We start from the raw sequence: 23,192 nt of genomic DNA on the forward strand, positions 1-23,192 counted from the left end.
CCATTCTTCTATTACTCCCCCCACCCCTATTCTGTATTATCATCCACTTATCAGGGAAAACATTCGACCTTTGGTGTTTTACGATTGGCTCATTTTACTTAGCATAATATTCTCCAATTCCATTCATTTACCTGCAAATGCCATAATTTTACTTTTCTTTATGGCTGAATAATATTCCATCATGTATATATACCACAGAACTTTGTTATTTCCAGGAAAAGTCTCCTATATTACAGTAAAATTGCCAAACAGCAGTCCTGAAAGATGTCTATGCAAGTTACAAAGTAACAAATCTAGTGTCTAGGCAGGATGCAGTAGCACCCACCTGTAATCCTGGAGATTCTGGGAGCTGAGGCAGGAGGATTACAAATTCAAGGCCATCCTTGGCAACTCACAGATAACCTGTCTCAACATGCTAAAATAAAAGAAATAGGACTAGAGATGTAGCTCAGTGATTGAGAACTCCTGGGTTCAATCCCCAGTACCAAAACAAAACAAAAAAAAAACAACTAGAAATCTACTAAACACCAACCATGTAGATGTAATCTCAGTTCTCACAACAATCATCCAAAGAAAGACCGTTATCCCCTCTTTATCGTTGAGGACACTGAAGTTCAAGGAAATTAAATAACGAACTCAAGGACACAGAGCTAATGAGTAGAGATTAGAATGCAAGACTCCCACTATGCCTGCCTATGAATAAACAGGACCCAAAGAAGACAGACCAGACATATCAGGAAAGTGGCAAAGTCCCAAACAATGTAAGAAGAGACAAAACTTCCACACACACAGCACAGTTTCTGACAGAGTACAAAATACTCACGATTTTAGAAATGGTGCATCTTTTAAGCAAATCTGAAAAATTAAGGAAGACACATTAAAAAGACTGGTGTTATTGGGAGTGGTGACACATACCTGCAATCCCAGTGACTCTAGGAGACTGAGGCAAGAGAGTGACCAGTGCAAAGCAAGCCTCAGCAACTTAAATGAGGCCCTAACAAACTTGGTGAGGCCTGGTCCTAAATGAAAAAAAAAGGGCTGGAGATGTGCCTCAGTGGTTAAGCACCCTTGGGCTCAATCCCTGGTACTAAAAAAATAAGAAATTAAAAAAATAAAAACTCTGCAATTGATAAATTCTGATATTAATAAGTTAGTTTCTTATTTCTTGTTAACTCTCTTAAACCACAGGATCTAAGTCTTTTAACTTGTTAACTCTGTAAAAAAACATGTAAGCCCAATTTCTAAACTAGCACTATCATATGAACAGAAGGGAGGTATGGTTAAGTGGAAGGTTTACAGTTACCCAGTCTTAGTTTAAACAAGGATATAAAATGAGACAGGAATTAAGCATCCTCCATTCCTATAATCCCATTATCAGACATGATGCCTCTGTACACAAAACCCTCTCACCTGCCTGCCAGCCTCCTGCTAGTCATCAGCAGAGGAAGCTAAAGTGCCACTTTCCTGGGAAGCTTTCCCCCTTGTTCCACCAGGAAAAAGAGGGAAATATATCTAGCTAACTTGAAGCACAATGATCCTTCGCTTTGTTTGGTCCCTCTTTTAGAATGTGATGAAGGTAGACTGTCCCCCTAGAAAAATGTGTGCTATCAAAAAAATTAAAATATAATTTCAGTGGATTTTATAACTTCTAAGGACCCAGGTTAGGAATTCTTGCTTTAGAGAAACAAATACATACCTCATAGGTAGTCAGTAGCACATGAAAATGTGACTCCTGCTTCAGGTCTTGCTGAAGATGTATTCTTTCCTCCTTGTCCCCTGCATATGTTACACAGGAAAGACCTGGAGCAAATCTAAATCCAAGAAAAGAGGCAGATGAACCCAAATGCTAGAGCCATGAGATGGTGTGTGCATGTCATGAAAGGACTGCAATGTGCAGACACCATTCATTAGGTGCTGATCCCAGAAAGAATACCAGGAGGCCAAACTGTTATCCAGAATAATGGTTAAACCTCAGGGGAAGGTCTGTGGTAAGCAGGGAGAAGGATCAGGTCCAAGAGGGTCTCTTGTGCTAACTGAAAATGCAATGATGCTTCTCATTTTCGTTACTTCCTATGTTTCTATGGGAAGGATAGTTTCTCCTTTTGATAAATAAAATTTATTTATGATACATAAAGATGCAATTTATATGACAATAAGAGCACTAAGAAGGGAGAGAGAAAACTATATTGAAGCAAAGCTTTGTATACTACTGAAATTGTTGGCATCAATCTGTACAAAATTATTTTAAGTGAAGATGTTTATTATAATCACTAGGGCAACCATTAAGAAAATATTTCAAAAATACATAAAAGAAAGGAAACAAAGACATCAATTGGTATGCTACAGGATATCTATTTACCTCAAAATCAGGCGGTAATGAATAAACACAGGAACCAAAAAAAAAAAGAAAAAAAAGAGTAGTAGCCTTGAAATTGCAGAATGGTAACAGTAACACCCATTGGATCCTCCCCTATCAGATCCTGTATCTTAACCTACACTGTTTCGGTTCAAGCTTTCTGGAATAAAATCATTGAATATGATGAGATTTTGATTTATGATCTTATACATCATCTAGAAAAATATCAACATAAATAATACAAGTCCAGCTACATCTACTCTGTACCTTTCCATCTCTTCTTTCCAGTTGTTCAAAACAGACAGGGGACAGAGAATCAGAAATGGTCCTTCATCATTTAACCTTCCTGTCAAGTAAATGATGAGAGCAATAGTCTGGAACAAAGCAAGAAGGCAGTTTTGATCACATTTTCTCATAAGAAACGACAAAGTTCCCACAGCTGTAGGTTGAAAACACAAACTCTTATATATGACGTGCTTCATAAAGAAATTATGTACAATCTTTCACACATTAGGACACTAGTACGTTCCTAGAGCGAAATCAGGAAAGCCTCAGTGAGCTTGTTGACGGAATTGATGGTGTTCCATTACTTCAGGAGTTAACAAGCAATAAGGCTCAATATTTATGTTACTGAACCTCTAACACAAACAAAAAAAGTCAGGAAAAAACAAAAATCAATGAAACCAACCCAACTGATGGAAAAAAGCAGGCATACTTGAAAACATCAAGCAGAAGTGCTAAGACCTGACTATAAACAGGATCCATACATTGTGGCCTCTGTCGCTGGCCCAGCTGCCCTGATGAGTGCTTTCCTTCCTTCCCAACTGTCTCCCGCCTTCTGTGTTTTCCTTCCTTCTGTATAAACTTATAGAGTGCCTTCTATTGGCTCAAGTTCTACGTGAACAAAACAGATAAAAGCCCTCGGTCTTTTTTAGTTGGTACGTTATGATTATACTGAATAGTGGGATTTGTTATGACATATTTGTACATGCTCATATCTAGAACACACATTCAAATGGGGAAAATAGACAATACAGCATTCTTATAAGATGTATGGATATAAAATGAAACTTTGTAAAGCCAAATGGGCATACTTCAGGAGATGCCTGAAGGCACTTATGACTCTAAAGTTACTGTGATATACAAGGAAAAAGAATGCTCTTGACAAATGAAAACATGTGAAGAGCTTGCATCCCCAAATACTGTGCTATTTCTGAGGAAAAAATATGCCCTAAGGATCATATTCAAAATCCTGTGAAAACTATACGCTCAAAGATGTTCACATCAAAATTAACTTAAGTAATCCAACAAAGGGGGAACTCATGATTCCTCATCAATAGGACATTTAAGTGAATTGTAAATTCTCCTGGTGGCATATTATACAGTCAGTTGAAAATGACTATGAATATAATAAAATGCAACATTACAGTGGCAGTGGTACATTAACAAATAGAAACCATATGAGCTATATGTGCACTATAATTTCATTGATGGAGAACATACTTTGCTGCTTGCAGGTGGTTAGAGTGCTGTGATGATAGAGTAGCAGTTCACTTTTTTTTTGACATGATCATATTAATTTTATAAAGGAAATTATTTTCTTATTTAACTATCCCAGTCCAAACTGTGCCCAGAGCAACCCTCTAATCCAGTTAAGTAACTTAACTGGATTAAAATCATTCTGTTTAGCATTTCCCGAGAATACGACTTAGAAAAAAGTTTATCTTTTATTATCAAAAATCAGATGTGTCTACAAAACAAATTTGGAGTCATTAGTGAAGTCTATCAAACATCTAAAAAAGAAACAATAACAATTCTACATAAACTCTTCCTGAAAATTGAAGAGGAACACTTTTCAACTTTTTCTATGAGGCCAGATTTACCAAAATACCAAAACTAGACAAAATTATTATAAGAAAGGAAAATTGCTAACCAATATCCTTCATAATGTAGATGCAAAAATTCTAAACACACTTTTACCAAAATAGATTGGGAGTTGGTATATATTTAAAGAATTTAAACTAGAGCTGGAAGGCAAAGGACAAGTGGAATTTTCTGGCTCTCAAGGAAGTCAGTGGGACAATTTCAATGACTGAGATAAAAGAGATTATAGGGAGACACCTCCAGGAATCTGAGTTTTATTCTAGTTTCATAGTTCTCAGTGCAAGAATAAACCACGAACATTTTCTTTGCCCAAGAAAGCTAAGAGGGATAAGTGATGAATCTCAGGGGACCCTACTCTCTGAGGGGTCATATTGTGTTCTGAATAATGCCAAGACTGATGAGGTACACCTGGCCTAAGTAAAGTAGCCTTCAACATATGGTCAGACTAGCCTACATGCAGCACTGCTCCAGCTCAAACTTTATATATGTAAGGTGAGCCTTGGAGGGGAAGTTGAACTTGCTCATTCTCACCAGTGACCACTGGTGAAACTTTCTTGGGATTAGGAAGTTTTTATACTCCTAATTTCTGATCAAGCTGCCTGTGACATATATCATAATTACACCAGGATATTTTTGGAATCCTTCGGATAAGTAATCCTTGTGTGATTAACCGAAGGGGTATTGTGACTCAACTTTCCATTAATACAAGCCCACATATGTCAACCCAGGGCAGTATTGCTGATTAGCCTGATAGAAGCATCAATTTCAACACACCAACTACTGATTGATGCCCAGGGGGGCCACATCTGATTCTCCAGGTTTTGAGGCTCTACCTTACCTGCACCCCTTTTTTAGAAAGAATTTTTTTTAGTTGTCAATGGGTCTTTATTTTATTTATTTATATGTGGTGCTGAAAAATGAACAAGGTGCCTCACACATGCTAGGCAAGTGCTCTAACACTGAACTTAAAACCCAGTCCCATACCTCACCCCCTTTTAAGGCCATTAGGTGGCTAAGTTGTATTTTGGAAAACATAGTGTACTTCCTGTTCATTTCTGTATCACAGTATAAAAATAGGAAGCAGTCCTACTCCAACCCACCCCCACTGAGGAAGGGAGATTAAAATTAGAAACAATACAGTTAACTCCATAAAGTGTTACTAAGGAGGTCAGAGTCAATTTGGTCCTTGGGCAAGTAAACATGCTTAACACAGAGAAATGGGCCCTAAGCCTGGGCCCATTAACTGCACTTCTAACTCGACTAATTAACTCTTCTCATAGATACATGTCAAAGCTCAGATAAAATAAGGGTAATGACACGATTCTTAACCACCCCCACAACTGGAAAAATCCATTCCAAGGTTGTGATCTCTTAATAAAAGTGAGGCATTTCACGTCCTAGTATAAAAATAGATCTTGTAGCTAACAGCTAAGACAGTAATGAAATGTGAGGAGGTATTTAGGTGGAGGTGAACAGTGCTTGTTTCACTCTAACATACCTGGCAGGTCTTACCGAGGCCCATCTCATCTCCCAGGATGCAGCCATTCTGACAGTGGAAGCGTTGGGCCAGCCAGTTGACTCCCTCCAGTTGATAAGGGCGTAGATGAATTCCTAGAAATAAAAAATACAACAAAACCAGAGAGTAGACATATATGTGGGCTAAGCTCTAAGACTTTGAATGAGGAACATGGCTTACATTCTCTTAATGTCAAAGTTTACTGCCCATATCTTTTACTGGGAAATTCTATGTATAAAAACATTAGCTGATTTCCAAATTACTTTATGGGCAGACTTGGATCACCAATCAAAGCCCTAAAATAGCCTGTCACTATTATATAATCCACTTGACAGATGAGAAACTCAGCTTGGGATTTGTTCTCTAATACCCAGCTCATGTCATTGTCCTTTCCTGGAAATGAAGCGCTCCTGGTAATGATGCAACTTAACAAACAACGCATGGATTGTTCACGTGCTTGCTTAATGGCACCCATCTGAATTTGCCATTTGTGCTGTGTTGTTACTAAGGAAAAGGGGAACTAAAACACCATGACCCTGAATGCTCCCTTTCTGTTCCCAAAAACCTAACAAAATTAAAGGAACAATGAGAGCAAGCCTGACCTGGAAAGTCCAGATACATATCATCTTAAAGGACACTGGATTTCTCTCATGTACACTGGGAACTAGGGCAAGTTAGTGTTATACGTAAAAAGCTACTTTCTTGCATGTACACTGGGTCAGTTGCTCCTTGGAATGCTGGTCATATAAGCAAACTAATGCTGATGTCACTGCTTCTTCAGTCTAACACATAAGCCCCTCTGAATGGGGATGAGCAAAGAACTGAGGACACTGGGGAAAGGATACATGTCACTCATTTGGCCAGTGCCACTAGGCAAAACACCATGAGAAAGAGAGGTACCGCTTGGAGAAGCACCTTAAGAGACACAGATGCTCTGGTTCAGTCTGTTGCCACGGAACTCTTCCTGGAGCTGCTACTGATCTGCTATAAGCTTTCCCAAATGAATCATGTCTCCCATGCTGTCTTCAAGCACCTTCTCTGGCCTTTCCACAACCTAGCACAAATGGGCTGTGGAGTGACACATGCTCAAGGAAAAAATGAAAATAGGACTGTATGCTTCAACTGAGAAGCAGAGATAAGAATGGAAATGTATGAGCATCTATCTATCTATCAATAGTTCAAAAGTAAAAGGTTGGAGTGGTAGATAAAGAGTGGACTTCAAAGAGTTCATGTGTAGACCCCAAAATCAGTGAGTAGGTTACTTTATTTGGCAAAAAAGACTCCACAGATACAATTAAGGTTCAGGGTCTTAAGATGGGAAGATTGTACTGAATTATCGTGGACTACCCAATCTAATCACATACATCTTTAGGAAAGGGGAACCTTTACCAGTTGTGATTAGGAGGTGACTATAGTGAAGCAGACTAGGTATTGCCACACAAAAGACCCTTGCCATAATTAAGCTTCTCCTCTTGTCAATCAGCAGGATGTCTTGGGGTTTGAAGTTTCCTCTTTCTTGTAAATGCCAGGTTTGCACACATAAGGTGTGACACAGTCTGCAAGCTTATTGTACAAAAAGATATTATCTCTGCTTTCTTGATAAAAACTTATGAAACCTGGTCTAGGGGATGAATCAGAAAGCAATAGTCACATAAAACCTCCAAGTCCTTCCTCCCACTGGATATAAAGTTCAAAAAATTTCCAAAATCTTTGTTCAGAGGAAGAATTCTTAGGCAAGAGCCACCCTGGACCCTGCAGTCAATGAACCTGCTTCCTGAAAACTCCTCATGTGTCCAGTCTCTTCTATCCTACATCAACAAAAGGATCCAACATATGCATGTTGCAGAATCTAAAAAAGAAGGACAGAGGCCCTGGCATGTTTTTCATAATTACCTTTTTTGCTTAGTTTTTTGGAAGAGTAGCTGCACCTGATCTGTTGGATCTCCAAAAGAGGCCCAGAGTTAGGCCTCTAGTAACAGAAATGTTCTGGCTCTTGACTATATCAAGTAAACTCTGGGCTATAACATTCTAAATAGCTTTGCGAGACATTACCATTGGAGAAACTGAGTAAGGTTACATGGGATCTCTATTATATTTTTTAAACAGAATGTGAATCTGTAATTATCATAAAACACATTAAATTAAATTATGAAACTATGTCCACAAAGATAACAGTATTTAATACTTGAGAACTGCAAAAAAAAAAAAAAAATTCAAGAAAGTTAGGCAGAAAAGAATTTAATATAGGGAATGAGGTCACCATAAAATTGTTGGAAGGGCTAGAAGAGTAGCCTCCAAGGTTTAGCTTCCTGGTACAACTACTGAATAACTACCATAGAACTGGCTCATTAAGGTAGCATCAATCTCCATGACCAGGAATACAGAAAGCACCGCCACAACCAAAAGCATAGGCTATTTCCCCAAATGTTTTACAAAAAACACGAACTACTTCTGGAATTAGGAAAATAATAAAATTTAAGTCACAAAGAATAGTTTCCCAAAATGTTAATTATTTTGGCAAATAGGAATTACAAGTTACAATACTCAATAATTATGCCTTGGGCTACTTCTATTTCTGTTTCTTTCTCTACACTATCAGTTATAAACACCAGTTGATAAACACGCCCACTAATTTTCCTATATACTTCTGCTTTTAGTCATTCTATCTCATCCTCTTCAACTTCAAACCTCTTGTCTACTCATTTTCACTAACTCATATACACACGTAGGTTTCTCTGGCCCTGGATATCAACGGTGCACACACTGTTGATAGGCAAGCACTTAGCCATTTACACTTTAGTCGAGATATGCTGAACACACAAAGGCCAGTACAAAAATTCGTACTTAAGACTGGATATACATTCTGCCAGACTTCTACTCTTCAGACATGCACCCTCTCCATCCATCCAGATCCATCATTCTTCTAAGCAGAACACAGAACTGCACCTTTGGTTTCCTTCGGAGAACAAAACCTCACACTCCCGTGGTATTTAATGCATAAGTATGAGCTGAATGAACGCTTGCTTTCATACTTTGAAAAGCACTGGTTCACTAATCTAGAAATTCGGTGGACAGGGCCCATCTTGGTTTTGTTGTCTCCCGCACCCAACACCCAATAGCATGCTCTCACTAGCATTTCAATAAAATGATGAGTAAATGGCTATGTTACTATTGAGCGCGATTCTGTCACTCCGCTAAGGCACCACCACGTTCTGGGGCTGATAAATAAGGACAAGGAGGCTGGGAGAGGCTGGATGGAGGGTGGGCGCTGCGGGTCGCTGCCCGCACTCTCCAGGCTTAGAAGACCAAGAGGAGGGCAGGTGGATCTGAAATCGGCAACACGTGGGGTAAGGAGCCTACAAACTTTAGCTTGTTTGCATTTGTCAAAATACAGCTTTGGGGTGATTAACCAGTGGCAAATCATCAACTGCGCCTGCACAGTCAACGGAGAAGAAATCAAAAGTGGGACATGAGTTTTCAGAGTTTTACCAAAGCACCGCGCAGGCCAGGCCTCCAAACCACCGGAACCTGAAGAGCAATGGCACAGCCTGGGGCGCCAGGACGCAGTCTCTGTTCAGAGACCTGCGCTTCGCGCGCACCTTTGCAAGTTTCTCCTCCCACCGGCCTGGCCACCGGGATAGGGCCCAGGCACAACTCCGTCCCCCATGCCCGCGGCTCTGGCTTGGCACCTTCCGCGCCCACCCACGGCCGGCGGACCGAAGGTCCCGGCGCCCGCGGGAAAGCAGCCCTCACGACCCGGTCGGCAAAAGGCCAGTGCCAGTGGCACGTCTGAGCGGTCGTCCGCCCGGAGCCCACTTACCCGTTAGGCCGCACTGGCGTAAGTCCTGCTCCTCCACCCGCGTCCGCACCGCCTCGGGTCTGCCCTTCGCCTGTAGGGCTAGTAGGAAGCCGGGCACTTCGCCCTCCATCTGGCCGCGAGAGGCTCCGCCCTCCGGCCCTGCGTCCTTGGCCTTTCCGGTGCGCCGGGGGACCGGCGGGCGCCGCGCAGCCGCCAGGGGGCGCCCGCTGAGGACGTCTCGGAGCTGGAGCTGCGAGTCAGCCTCAAGGTTAGTCCGGGAGTTCTTGGGTAGAGTGCTGGAATGGCTATGCGGTTCTCAGGAGCGTGCTCAATTCTGTTGGCTCTAGTGATAAATTGGTTTAGACTCTGAAATCCCCTGACCTGTTCCCTGTTAGCTGGAGGCCAGGTGAAAGCCTGTGAATGTAGTGAATTGAAAGCACCAAGATGTCTTGCCGCCAAGGATGTTTCAAGGAAACCATTGGGTGTAGATTAACCAATGTGTTAACTTAAGGGTGACTCAACATCGGTTTTGAGTGATTTTATGATGGAGTATACCACTAATACAAATATTATGTTAATAACAAAATAGCTGTATTTATTTATGTAGTTCTAGGTGCTACCCTAAGGAGGTTTTCACATATTTTCTTATTTAACACAACAACCTATAAGTAGGTCCTCTTTACTGTGACTTTGAATGGTGATTGGCAAACCGAGAATAGAAACTAATATTTTCTAAGTAATGTCATCAGAATATTATTTCCAAGTAAGTTAATCCTGGTGCTTCCATTTTAGAAGTGCACCAACTTCAGTAAATTCATTGTTAACTACAAAAGAGTTCAACTTAGGTTGTTTTTTCATAGAAACTCCAACAAAGTACAGTTTTATGAGACTAATTTTGTGTCTTGAGTCTTCATGAATACAGATCGAGCCACCTAAAGTGCCAAGCACTCCTTATGATACTAGAGATAGAGGCTACTAATCTCATGGAGCTTATATTTGAAAAAGAAAAGACAGACAATAAATAAAAATCCAGTAGTAATCAATGCGAAGATCAATGCTGAGACAGAAAAACAGTGTCACAGCATAGGGCAACATTGAGTTTGTGCAGCACCTTTCCTGTTACCCAAGTCCTATGCCAGAGGCCTAACTCTGGGCGTCCTAACAAATCCCAAAAACCAAATGGAAAAAATAATGGGGAAAAGAAAGAAAGGAACTTTAATCAATGTAGCTGTATTGGAAAGACAAGTGATGTCAAGTGTCTCAGTCCTGTCTTTCAGGTTTGATGTGAGCTTTGACTTGAATAGAGAAAGAACTGGGGCAGGAGACAAGAGGTAGGTGTAAATAAGCAGTCTTGGTCAAACTGTGGAGTGGTTTATCATTTTCTTGAGTTCTGATCACACCAAGTCTTACTGGTGTTGAGGAAGTTACAGTGGTTCCAGGGACAATTTCCTCTTGCTTCATAGATTATTTATCTATTAGATCTATGATCCTGGAATGCCGGGGTCCAGCCCTAGCAGGGGTCGTAGTGGTCACAGGTGATGGAGTAGGCATTGGCGAGGTGGAGAACAAAGCAACACAAACTCAAGGAATGGATGCTAAGTTCTAAATTTTATTTTTCCCAGTCAGCTTTTTATACATTAAAAGGTAGGCAGTTACACATGTTTTTTCAGAACAGGAAAAAGTCACAAGGAGAAAAACAAAAATATTTTGTATGATCATTACTAGACTAGACAATGAAGTATTCTAATTATTCTAGTAATTGTTTACTTGTGATAACCTATAACTAAACAATAAGACATTAACATTTAACTGATCATAAAGGTTAAAGCAAGTTCAGTAGGGTTGAATAAACGTCAGTCATGTGACTACTGCTGTAGTTAATAAATGCTAGACATTTTATGATATCATCTTATACTGTGTGAAATTAACATTGAGGAACCCTTTATTTCTTCTGTTCCTGTTATTCCTTCCTGATGGGGTTGGAATTATTTGCCTACATGTTTCAGGTCATCTGAGAGTAGTCAACAGGGGATCGGCAGCTAGAATCTGTTTTTGTATTTTCTCATAGTAGTCTTGGTTACTCAGAGTTTCATAGCAAATGAGTAAATCTGAAATCACTGTTCCATAAGAAGTCTGATTTTTATGTTCTAACCCTGGTTCTGTTAAGACCCCTATTTTCAGGGAAAACACATAAAACATTAATAGTAAACCTATACATATTAAGCAAGCAAGGAAGGAAAGCCCACAACCCAAATTCCCAATGAGATGAGACTTTGCAAACATCTTTATTACTCAGCGGAATCCTTGTCAAGCACTGAGGGGAATTGCAGGTGGCGTAACACTGGAATGGGGGAACAATTCAGTTCCCAGGGGACTATACTGCTCCTGCTGAGGGAGGGCAATCTCTTCACGGTTGATCTGCCTGCAAGACTCACTGTGGAAAATGTAGGGTAATGACTAAAGACTTCTAGGCACCACTCCAGGGCCCTGGAACAGGACACAGTAAAAGCAGGCAGTTTGTGGAAAATACCTTAGTTTTTCTGACCTTGATGTCTTCAGCCTTGAAGGAAGCACATTATCAACTTTAGATGAATACTCCTTAAATGATTAATATGCTTATGCTTATATAAACTAGTATAGACATTATGAAAATGTTATGGGACTCCACAAAACAACAACAACAACAACTAGAAATATAACTATCATATGATCCAGAGTTGAGCAGGAATCCAACCCAAAGTTTAATAAGGTAATTAAAGAGAAGTACTAAATGAAGGCAGAGATGCCAAACTTTATCCTGCTTTTAGTTACCCATTGGGCATCAGCAAGTCCAAGAGAAGAGACAGGGCTATTTAGCAAAGGCAGCCTGTTTTACTCCGCTCTTTTGGGTGTTTTCTCAAAACCTTATGATTTATATCCTTTGGCGGCTTCTCTGGAAGATCCTCTGTTCTATGAAACTGCTACTGAGTGTTTTTTGCATCCTGTTCTCTGTTTGACTTATTTCCTCCCATCCAGATTCTCATGCACTAAATTTATCTGCTAAAACAATTATATCAACCACCTGCCACTTAAACAAAAGGATGCTGATTATTTTTAACTTTAACATTTCAGAGATGGGGTCCTAGCTATAAGCTAAGTAGACCATTGATATATTGAGTCTGGCATTTAAAATATAGTTGAGAAAGGCTAACCAAGAGACTCCAAGTGTGCAAGTCATGTAAAACATTTAGAAGTTTTACTCTGAATGCTGTATGAAATGAGCCTATAGGGGAGAAGCAGAGACTTCAGTTAGGAGACTATTGCAATAGTGTGGGCAAAAGATGATAATTTGGGGGCCAGCATGGTAACAGTGGTGTGGTGAGTAGATATATTGAACAGGTAATGCCTAGAAGACTCACAAATTGAGAATTGGGAGAAATGGGAGAATAAAAGATGATTTCAAGGATTTGGCATTAGCATGTGGTAGAATGGAATTGCTATATGGAAGGAGGAAGACAGAATGAAGAGTTTGGAGAACATCGAGAGTTCATTTTTGTGCTGGAAAGTATGCAGAAATAGGAGAACTCTCATACATTGCTGGTGGGAATGTAAATTAGTACAACCATTATGGAAAACACTATGGGGCTCCTAAAAAAAAAATAGAGCTACCATATGATCCAGCAACTCCATTACTGAGTGTATATCTAAAGGAAATGAAATCAGTATGTCAAAGAGATATCACTTCCATGTTTATTACAGCACTATTCATAATAGCCAAGATATGGAATCAACCTAGGTGCCCCTATGTGGATGAAAGAATAAAGAAAATGTGGCATATATATACAATAGAATGTTTTTCATCCAAAAAAGGATGAAATTCTATCATTTAACGCAACATGGATGAGGCTGTGGAACATTAAGTGAAATAAGTCATGCACAAAAAAAAAATTGCATATTTTCACTTAAATGTGGAAACTGAAAAAGTTGATGTCATAGAAGTGGAGAGTAGAATAATGATTACCAGAGTCTAGGAAGAGTGAGAAGAAGAGGGGAATGGAGAAAGGATGGTTAATGGGCACAGAGGTGTAACTGGATAAGAGGAATAACTTCTAATGCTCTTTAACACAATGTGGTTCTTAAGGTTGATGGTAATTAAGTGAATATTTCAAAATAGTATAGAGGATAGTGAATGTTTCTAACACAATGTAATGATAAATTTTTGAGGTGATCCATAAATCAATTACCCTGATCTGATTATTTCACATTGTATACACATAACGAAATGTCACTGTATCCCATAAATATGTACAATTATTATGTCCATTAAAATTTGTAAAATACATGTATCAAAAGCTTTTTTCAAAAGTAATTCATGTTGAGAAAAAACAATTCAATTTTGGACAGAGTATAATGAGACAGTAATACAGATCCAAGTACAGGTTTTGAGTAGTTAACTGAATAGACTATACTAGAGTTCAGAGGAAAGGGTTAGAACTGAGCACAGATAAGGAAGGTATAATTTTAGGATGGAGCTTAAGTTCTAATATCCCCAAGACCATGACTGGAATTATAAAAAAAAAAAAAAAAAAGACTAATCCTGTCAACTAATATTTAGAAATCAAGAAGAGGAGGCAGCAGAAGAGACTAAGAGTAGCCAGTAAAATAGTATGAGAACTAAGAATAGAGTATCCCTAAGGCCAAATGAATAAGGGTTTCAAGAGTGATGGTCTGCATCAAAATGCAGTTAAAATGTGGAGTAAAGATAGAAAATAAGCACTAAATTGGACAACATTATGGTTTTCAATGGTCTTGGCAAGGAGTTCAGTGCCTGACTGGAGTGACTAAATCAAGAGAATGAGAGGAAAGAAGGTGGAGACAGACCATCTCACCCCTTTTTAAAGAGTGTTGATATAAAAGGAAGCAGAAAATTGGCAACAGTAACTACCAGGTCAAGGGCAGTTTAGTTTGTTTTAAGATGTAATGTTAGAGCATACTGAATGCTGATGGGAATGATCCAGTGGAGATAAAATCTAATGATACCAGGGTAATGTTCTTGAGTGAGAGGAGGTGGGATCTAATGCACAAGTAGAGGGGTTGGCCTAGACAGTAGAAGGCATAGATTTGGTGGTGACAGCACCTGATCTCTCCTGACTCTATTGTCTAAATGAAATAAGAAACAATGGCATCTGGTGAGCTTGTGTGGGAAGGGTGTTGGGGGTTTGAGGACAGAAAGATGTGAAATAGTTGTCTAGGGAAGTGGAAGTGAATGGACGAGAGGAATATGGTACCATTGCCAAGCAACAGTGAGGGCCACTTGAAGTTGATGGTCAGGAGACCAGGCAGCATTGTGTGTGTTGGCTGCAGGTGGGGAAGAGTTAGAGAATTGAGTTTTACCAGGGTTGGATATTTGCCAGATGAATACAATGGAGCGTGATAATAAAGTTGGTCATATCCCCACTGTCTAGAATAGAGGTGAACACGATAGATAAGGTCCCTGCACTTGTGAAGCTCAGGTTTTAGTGATGAAGAAATATAAAAAGAAAAGAAAGTACAAATAAGTTATCAGGTAGAATAGTGCTAAGAAGGTAATGATATTGAGAATAGGGCTGGGTAGCAGCTGAGTAGAGTGGGTTGAAGAGGATATCACTAAAAAGATGACATTCATATTAAGGTCTGAATGATGGGAAGCCAGCTTTGTAAAATCAGAGGAAGAAAGTTTAGGTCAGAGGGATCACAAAGGCAAAGCCATTGAGACAAGATTTGTAAGGGATAATAAATATATTTAAAAATTGGTGACAGAGCTGGGTGCAATGGAGCACACCTGTAATCCCAGCTACTTGGGAGGCTGAGATAGGAGGATGGCAAGTTCAGGGTAACCCTGGGGAATTTAGTGATACTGTCTCAAAATAAAAATGACTGTAAAATGAAATAAAAGGTATGTAAAATAAAAAGCTATGTAGCTCAATGGGTGAACAATTACATAGCATGTGTGGGGCCCTGGGTTCAATCTCTACTGCTGAAAGAAAAAGAATTAGTGAAGATGAACTTGAAGGGATTTGGTCATTGATAAGCACATGGCTAAAGGTGAGAGAAACATCCCGGGGGACTGCCACAGGTGTGTACCCTGTGATCTGGATGTTTGTGCCACCGCTGAGGGATTATAAGAAATAAAAGCTGGTTAGAGGGAGGGAAGATAATAAATTCACCTTTAGGATGTATTGGATTTGTACCTAGAACAGTGTTTGGCCCATTGGTAGCGCTGAGAAAGTATTATTAAATGCATGAGTGAGGGGCCTTTGGAGCAGTTCGAAAATATAGGACCTATGATTGTTATAACCTTGAGGAAAAGAGAGAACATTTAATAAATGGGCAAACTAAGGCACAGAAAGTTTAGGAAACTTGTTCAATATTTTCTAGTGAGTCAGTATTAACTGCCAGAACGAAGTCTAGCTCAATTCCTTTTTCATTCATTGCTCAGGTTATATAGTCATAATGCTTGTATAAATTCTATTTTATTCCTCCACAAAAGGGAATTCCCTCTGACAACAGCAACCCAGTAACATTAACAGTAACTAAATCATGCCTTGGATAGATCTTAGCATTTTCAACCCCAACCAAAACAAGCGTGATTGAAGCGCAGGTTAGTGAACAGGTTATATTTACTGTCCACTGTGTCCTTGGTCTACTGGGTTACAATAGGGTACTAGTTGGCAGCATCTTGTGAGTCAGATATGGAGCTTCAGTAAAAGATGTGACCATAGGGGAAAATGTTTCAGACCCCTTCTTGCATACATGAACTTGGACCTTTGGGCTAAGGTTAGGATTAGGTCAGCGCCCTACACTGAGTTGAAAGCAATTTGGGTTTTCTTTCTCCCAAGCAAGGAAAAACTACACTTGACTTTGATGTAATTATATATCTTAGGCATCAGATTTACATAATAAATGTAAAACCCAGAGAGCCCAAGAGCCTGAGAAGATATACCAAGGAGACTGTGCATTTAAGTATAGCAGGAAGTGCTTTACAGAACTCTTGCCCAGTCACCTCTGAGAATTGTCACTCCCTTTAAATACCAAAGATAAGGGCACACACTGAAAATTATCAAAAAATCATTGAGGACACAGGTCAGAGATTGTAGGTAGCTTTGTACTGAAACTTGCCTGTGTGTCTTTTGTTTGACAGAGCAGTTCTTGTTTTCTTGTTTCATTTGTTTGAAGTACTGGAATTGAGCCCAAGGTTTCATGTGTGTTGGGCAAGCACTCTCCTCCTGAGCTACATCTCCATTCCTTTTTATTTTATTTTATTTAGGGGTAGGGGTAGTCTGGCTAAGTTGCCAAGGCTGGCCTCAAACCGTGATCCTCCTGCATTAGCCTCCTGAGTAGCTATGATGACAAGCATGTGCCATTGTGCCCAGCTTTTTTTTTTTTTTTTTCTTTCTAATTGAATACTTTTTTTCAAATTGGTTACAAGCAATTTCACTCTTTTTGGTCCAGCAGGAAAGCTTTTATGCAATCCACCTAGCTAGTCCCTGAAGCCTTAAACTCCTACTGGAGTTTAACTTTTCTGACAGATTTTCATGTAAGGAGTAGATTATCTCAGCAGTAAAATTGCATAAAGCCAAATGTTCCTCCTGATTCAGCCTACACTGAAATCCTAAGAACACTCTGTGACCTTCCTCTTCCTCTGGGTTGATTAGAACCCAAAGCCATCTTATACCCTAACTTCACAAAGCCTGGGTCTTAGTTTTGATAAATGAACATACTTGCTGCACATATATCTGTATTCCTGAGGTACAGTTGTAACATTCAGCCAAGGAAGTTCCCCATTTTGATACTCCAAAATGCTCAAAAATGGCATGTAAAATAATCTTCAACCTCAGAGGACTTAAATAATCTGAGAGTACTTTTGAAAGGCTCATGATGCGTAGTAATTCATAGTGAGGATAATAGTAGTTGTCCTATAACACTGTTGAGAACACTAAATAGACCACTCTTTAAAAAAATACTTTTTAGATGTTGATAGACCTTTATTGTATTCATTTATTTATATGCAGTGCTGAGAAATTAACCCAGTGCTTCACACATGCTAGGCAAGTGCTCTACCACAGAGCTGCAACCCCAGCCCCACCTTTTTTTTTTAAATAAGAAACAAAACACAAATTTGAATTTCGAGGATATTGTAAAGGACCAAAATACTTTAGCTGGAAATAAATCTGGAGATTACCCAACTGACTGCATCTCACCAGTAAAGACTCAAGAGATCAGGAGTTGTCCTTCACGGTTGAGGTTCCATGGTAATCTCATTGGCTTGTGAAATCCACAGGTGTAAGGTTTTCCCCATTATCATGACCCATAGATGTGGGCTCTGAAAGTAAAGAGTGTGCTTTATCTACTCAATTACAGGTCATGCATAGCCAACTTTGGTAGATTGTATTCCTATTCCCAACTATCCGCCTTCTCCCCTAAGGATTATTGTGCATCCAGTCCCTTAGTAATGTGACTTTCTGTGTCTCTCAATGAACAGAGCCCATGTGCTTTGTTTTGGAATGTGAATGAATATGATGTATGAGTTGAAGCTTTAAATGTGCCTGCTTAGATTTTTCCTACTGCCTGCCATGTAAGCTATACAAATCAAATAAGTTTCATGGTGATTAAAATTTTTCCTAAACTTTCATGTAAGTATTAATTCATATCATTTCCATAAGTGTATGTGTATAGATTATGTATGTGTGTCTTAATGTCATCACCTGTAGAGATGGAACTTGAGTCGTGCCTACGTTCTTCTTCATCATGCCTCTTCATGAGTCCCATATCTCCTTTCCATGTTAAATCTCCACCTTAGGTCTTCTGCTGAGGTATATAGCATTTTACTATGCTAATAAGGTAAAGGTAACTGTTGGTTAATTCAATGGCTATTCTGCACATGTGTTTGGCCCTCACTACCTACAGTTGCACTTATCACCTGGGAAATTATCTGCTATTAATGTTTTCTTTCTTTTCTTAATTTATTTTTTTATTTGTTCCTTTTAGTTATACATGACACTAGAATGTATTTTGGCATATTATACATACATGGAGTATAACTTCCCATCCTTGTGGTTGTTCATGATGTGGAGTTACACTGGTTATGAATTCATATGTGTACACAGGAAATTTATGTTCAGTTCATTTTACTGTCTTTCCTATTCTTATTCCCCTCCCTTCTCTTCATTCTCCTTTATCTAAAGTACTTCTATTCTTCCCTTCCCCCACCTTATTGTGTGTTAGCATCTGCATATCAGAGAGAATATTCAGCCTTTGGTTTTTTGGGATTGGCTTATTTCACCCAGTATGATAGTCTCCATTTTCGTCCATTTACTGGCAAATGCCATAATTTCATTCTTCTTTACAGCTGAGTAATATTCCGTTGTGTATATATACCACATTTTCTTTATCCATTTATCTGTTGAAGGACATCTAGGTTGGTTCCATAGTTTAGCTATTGTGAATTGAGCTGCTATAAACATTGATGTGGCTGTGTCACCATAGTACATTGATTTTAAGTTCTTTGGGTATAAACCTAAGAGCGGTATAACTGGATCAAATGGTGGTTTCATTCCAAGTTTTTCAAGGAATCTCCATATTGCTTTCCAGAGTGGTTGTACCAGTTTACAGTCCCACCAGCAATGTATGAGTGAACATTTTTCACCGTATCCTTGCCAACATTTATTCTTACTTGTATTCTTGATAATTATTATTCTGATAGGAGTGAGATGAACTCTCAATGTCACTTTAATTTGTATTTCTCTAATCACTAGAGATGTTGAACATTTTTTCATATGTTTGTTGTGTGATATTAACATTTTCAAAATAGTGCAATCCTCACAGGTTAGGTAGAAGTTACTCACATTTGCTCTTCTTATGTTCCTTGGTGATAACTTGATCATAAATTTACACATAGCTTAAAGGAGAACCAGGAAAATGCAATTCTTCTTTGGGCAGCCCCATTCCAAAGGGATATATGATATTGTAAGAGGAGGAGAAAACATTTTACTGAGTATCTAGTAGTGTCTGCTTCTTGTCTAGCCACTAAAATTCAGTGTTAATTCTGCTCTTGATGTGCTCATTCCTACCCCAAGGACGACAACCCCAAGCCCATCTGGCTACTGCTCCCAATTTGAATTGTATGTCTGGGTGACATGCAGTTGTCTCTCTCAGATTCAGATGTAGCTCCTTGTGGTCCAGTGATTCATTAACAGAAAGAATACCATCTGTGTTCTCCAACACCTGACAAACCATAGTTTAATAGAAACTGGATGGTTGTAGATGGGATGTCCTGTTCTTAAGTATCCCTTGGCCCTTTCACTACCATAGGTCTTGGGAGGGATGGAATGGGAAACTAATTCTTCTGAAATCTCAAAGAGATACATTTAGGTAACTGTCAGGGTCTTTAGCCCCCTTGCTCTTCTCGACCAGCGACAAGGAAGGGAGCACTCCCCAACAAGGCCAGACCAGGAAAGGTAGGGCCGACTGATACCCCCCACCCCTCCCCCACCCCCCCCACCCCCCCACCCCCCCACCCCCACCCCCACCCCCGCACCCAGCCCTCCTCGTGGAGGACAATCAGGCAGACCAGTCACAGCAGGTCCTTGGTGACAAAAGGCACTCTTTTTGACTCTTTTTGGTGGTAATCTGTGAGGACAGACACTAGTTAAATAAAGGTTTTAGTGGAAGTGTTGCAGGAGCAAAGTGAGAAGAGAATTCAGAGCAAAATTAAATAGCAGCTCTTTTAAAATAAAACTACTTGACTAGGTCATCTTGATGTGTCCATTGAAAGATTAGTATATTTTGATGAATAAATGTTTTGACAGAACCACATCACAAAGTAAAAACATTCTGCCCAGTGCTGTGGCACTCACCTGTAACCCCAGTGGCTCAGGATGTTGAAGCAGGAGGATCACAAGTTCAAAGCCAGCTTCAGAAAAGTAGTGAGGCCCTAAGAAACTTAAGGAGACCCTGTCTCAAAATGAAAAATAATGGGTTGTGGCTCAGTAGTTAAGTGCCCTGGGTTCAATCCCTTGTATCCCAACCAAAGTGAAAACCTTCCTTTTTATTACATATATCATACATATTTATACACAAACACAGAACTCCACCTTTGATCCTCTTTTCTTTCATTATCCCATTAGGTGATGTGGAGACTATGTGTTCCCCATTGTGTGCTTCCTATATTTTATATAATTCAGACCATATATTGGTCTAAGACAACATCTTCCTGATGGAGTAAAATAATTCTTCAAGCCAAAGATCTATTTTTAACCATATTTAAAAGTAGTTGAGATGAAGCCAGCTATAGTTCATCTAAAAGTAGTTTAAAACATGCATGGGGATTTTAAAGTAAATTCTACCAGTAGTGTAGATCTGAAGATCCAGTCCATGAGGTGGGGAGGAGGGAGAGAAGGGGGTAGGATCACCTGTTTGAACAGATCCCCTGCAAGGAGGATGTTCTGTATGTTGGCATTTCTATCAAGCTTGCTTGGGAGTTGTTGACAGTTTTGTTTTAGTAGGAGTTTGTCACTTTAAGGGAAAAGCAGGAAGTTAAAAGTGGATGCCCACAGTAGGGGAGCAAAAGAGATTAGAGGACCATTCTGTCTCCAGAGGGAGTAAAAAGGCACTGCCTATAACAGCAGATGAAAACTACAGATGCTTTTTTTGTTTTGTAGATGATTTTTTTGTTTTTGTTTTTGTTTTCTGCCCAAAGCAGATTCACTCCACGTTTTCTTCCAGTTCAGAGAGGGAGAATCGCTGCCAATGAGTGAGCGGGGTGTTGGCTGAAAGGAGGTGGGGCAGAACAGTGCCTTCCCATCGGCTGTTGCTGCTGTTTTTACTTCCGTAGTTTATATTTCTTTTATTACAGCAGAAAATCAGAGTAACTTCCAGATCGCAGCTGAAGGATCAGCCAGGTGCTTCTGGAAACAGAGTAAGATAACACTACGGAGCTTCTCAGCCCTGGGTCTTGCAGGCAACAGGGCTGTCCTATCCTTTGCAGGAGATTCCTTCTGAAGAGGGGAACCAGATTCGGTTACCTCTTGTTACAGCATTTATTTGAGTGTCATGGCAACTGTCTTCCTTAAAAACTGTTGACAGATTTGTGCTTTCTGTCTCTTGTCATTCTTTCTTTAGGACAAGTGACATTGCCATAGCCAAGTGAAGATCTCTGGAGACGATGACCAAGAAAAGAATTGCTGTGATTGGGAGTGGAGTCTGTGGGCTTTCTTCTGTTAAGTGCTGCCTGGATGAAGACTTGGAACCTGTTTGCTTTGAAAGGACTGATGACATTGGGGGGCTTTGGAGGTATCAGGTAAATCTCCTTGTCCCTTAATACTTGAAGACCTCCCTGTAGCTGGGTGCACGCAACATTTTATCTCGTGTTAGGTAATGAGAGCTTGAAAATGACTAAACCCGATAGAATTCTGCCTGTTGACTTCTTAACGTCCCCCACCCCACATTTTATGAGGGTTTCTCTTTCCCTTTGTTGGCTGCAAAATGCATTGTAGATATACCTTTTTTTCCCTTTTCTACTGTCTATAAAAACCACAGACAACATTTCCATTTTGTTAGTTTTGCTGTTTTTCAGAAGAGGGAAACAATGTGGTAAGGCAGGGAGGTTGAGTAATAGAACAAACTTTAGAAAGCACACAGGGATTAGAAAATGTAGAGTGGTTACTTCTGATATGTCTTAAAGGTAAATGAGCTAGAATTACCTGATAACAACTCCTTCCAGGAATACCCCCCCCCCAATATTCAACATTACTTTTTCTATTAAAAAAGTCCAGGTATTTTTCTGACATTCTAGTCCTTGAATAAAGTATAAAACTCGATAGTATTGTTTGCTGTAAACTTCTTGCTTTGAGAAGTTCAAAGTCCTTTGTCTTCCAGAAGAGGGCAGAGGGTACCTGCAAATGGGTTTTCTTGTCCTTACATATACTCAGTTTTAAAGTTAAATTGTTTTAATATGCACATCCAACTCTGCAACTTGTTAATAACCATTGAAAATATCATCAATTTAAATGATATGCTTATTTAGTGTCAAAAAGTATCAGTCACCTTCATTGATCTCTAAATTGGTTTACTTTTAAACTCATTTTCTGAACCAGTGAATGGAATTGAGGTGCCACAGGTATATTGCACATCATAAAAACTAACACTCTATTGGCCAGCTACTTAAAAGTGGCCTTATGACATTTCTTAGTTGAACAGATGTATTGTATCTTGGCTCTGTTTTGGGAACTAATTCTGACTATAGTCTTATTCAGATCTAAAATGAATCCCCTTAGCAAATCCCTATACCTTTATCATAATCAGTCTTAGATGTGGGCTGAAAACCCTGTTAATTTGTTTTCAGTAATAGAAAATTCTTGAAACCCAGTCACATCCTAGTGTAGAGGTTAAGGGCACTGTTTTAGATTCAAAGACTGTCATTTACAAGAAGTATGGCCTTGGGCAAATCATTAAACCTCTCTGCCCACTTTTTTTTTAATCTTTAGGAAGGGATAATAGTAATACCCCTTTGTACAGTGATCATAGGGAGTAAGTGAATGAATAATTACATCAATCTCTTATAAAAGTGCCAGCTCCACATATGGCTACATGTCAGTAATTATTCAGGCCTAGAGTGGGAC

General features: G+C 39.5%; 2 protein-coding genes across 9 annotated transcripts in view; one reads left to right on the forward strand and one right to left on the reverse strand.

Moving 5' to 3' along the window:
• Positions 1–9,711, reverse strand: part of Chd1l (chromodomain helicase DNA binding protein 1 like) — a 61,803-nt gene extending 52,092 nt beyond the window's left edge. For 2 of the 7 annotated variants that reach the window (XM_047555020.1, XM_047554997.1), the window contains exons 1-5: positions 9,577–9,705; positions 5,739–5,851; positions 2,624–2,730; positions 1,697–1,811; positions 824–855 (exon numbers count right to left, since the gene is read on the reverse strand). In XM_047555020.1, the coding sequence (XP_047410976.1) occupies positions 824–855; positions 1,697–1,811; positions 2,624–2,730; positions 5,739–5,851; positions 9,577–9,685 (476 nt within the window). In that variant the 5' untranslated portion in view covers positions 9,686–9,705. Of the gene's footprint in view, positions 1–325; positions 345–823; positions 856–1,696; positions 1,812–2,623; positions 2,731–5,738; positions 5,852–5,936; positions 5,960–9,576 lie in introns of those variants that run through there. The other 5 variants (XM_047555006.1, XM_047555009.1, XM_047555028.1 and 2 more) reach the window with 5 other exon arrangements.
• The window catches only part of Fmo5 (flavin containing dimethylaniline monoxygenase 5), a 39,294-nt gene continuing 25,782 nt past the window's right edge, over positions 9,681–23,192 (forward strand). Inside the window, exons 1-2 of one of the 2 annotated variants that reach the window (XM_047555066.1) lie at positions 9,681–9,823; positions 21,694–21,871. In XM_047555066.1, the coding sequence (XP_047411022.1) occupies positions 21,737–21,871 (135 nt within the window). In that variant the 5' untranslated portion in view covers positions 9,681–9,823; positions 21,694–21,736. Of the gene's footprint in view, positions 9,824–21,167; positions 21,491–21,693; positions 21,872–23,192 lie in introns of those variants that run through there. The other variant, XM_047555056.1, reaches the window with a different exon arrangement.

This window comes from Sciurus carolinensis, chromosome 1 (genome assembly GCF_902686445.1).
Source record: "Sciurus carolinensis chromosome 1, mSciCar1.2, whole genome shotgun sequence".
Taxonomy (NCBI): domain Eukaryota; kingdom Metazoa; phylum Chordata; class Mammalia; order Rodentia; family Sciuridae; genus Sciurus; species Sciurus carolinensis.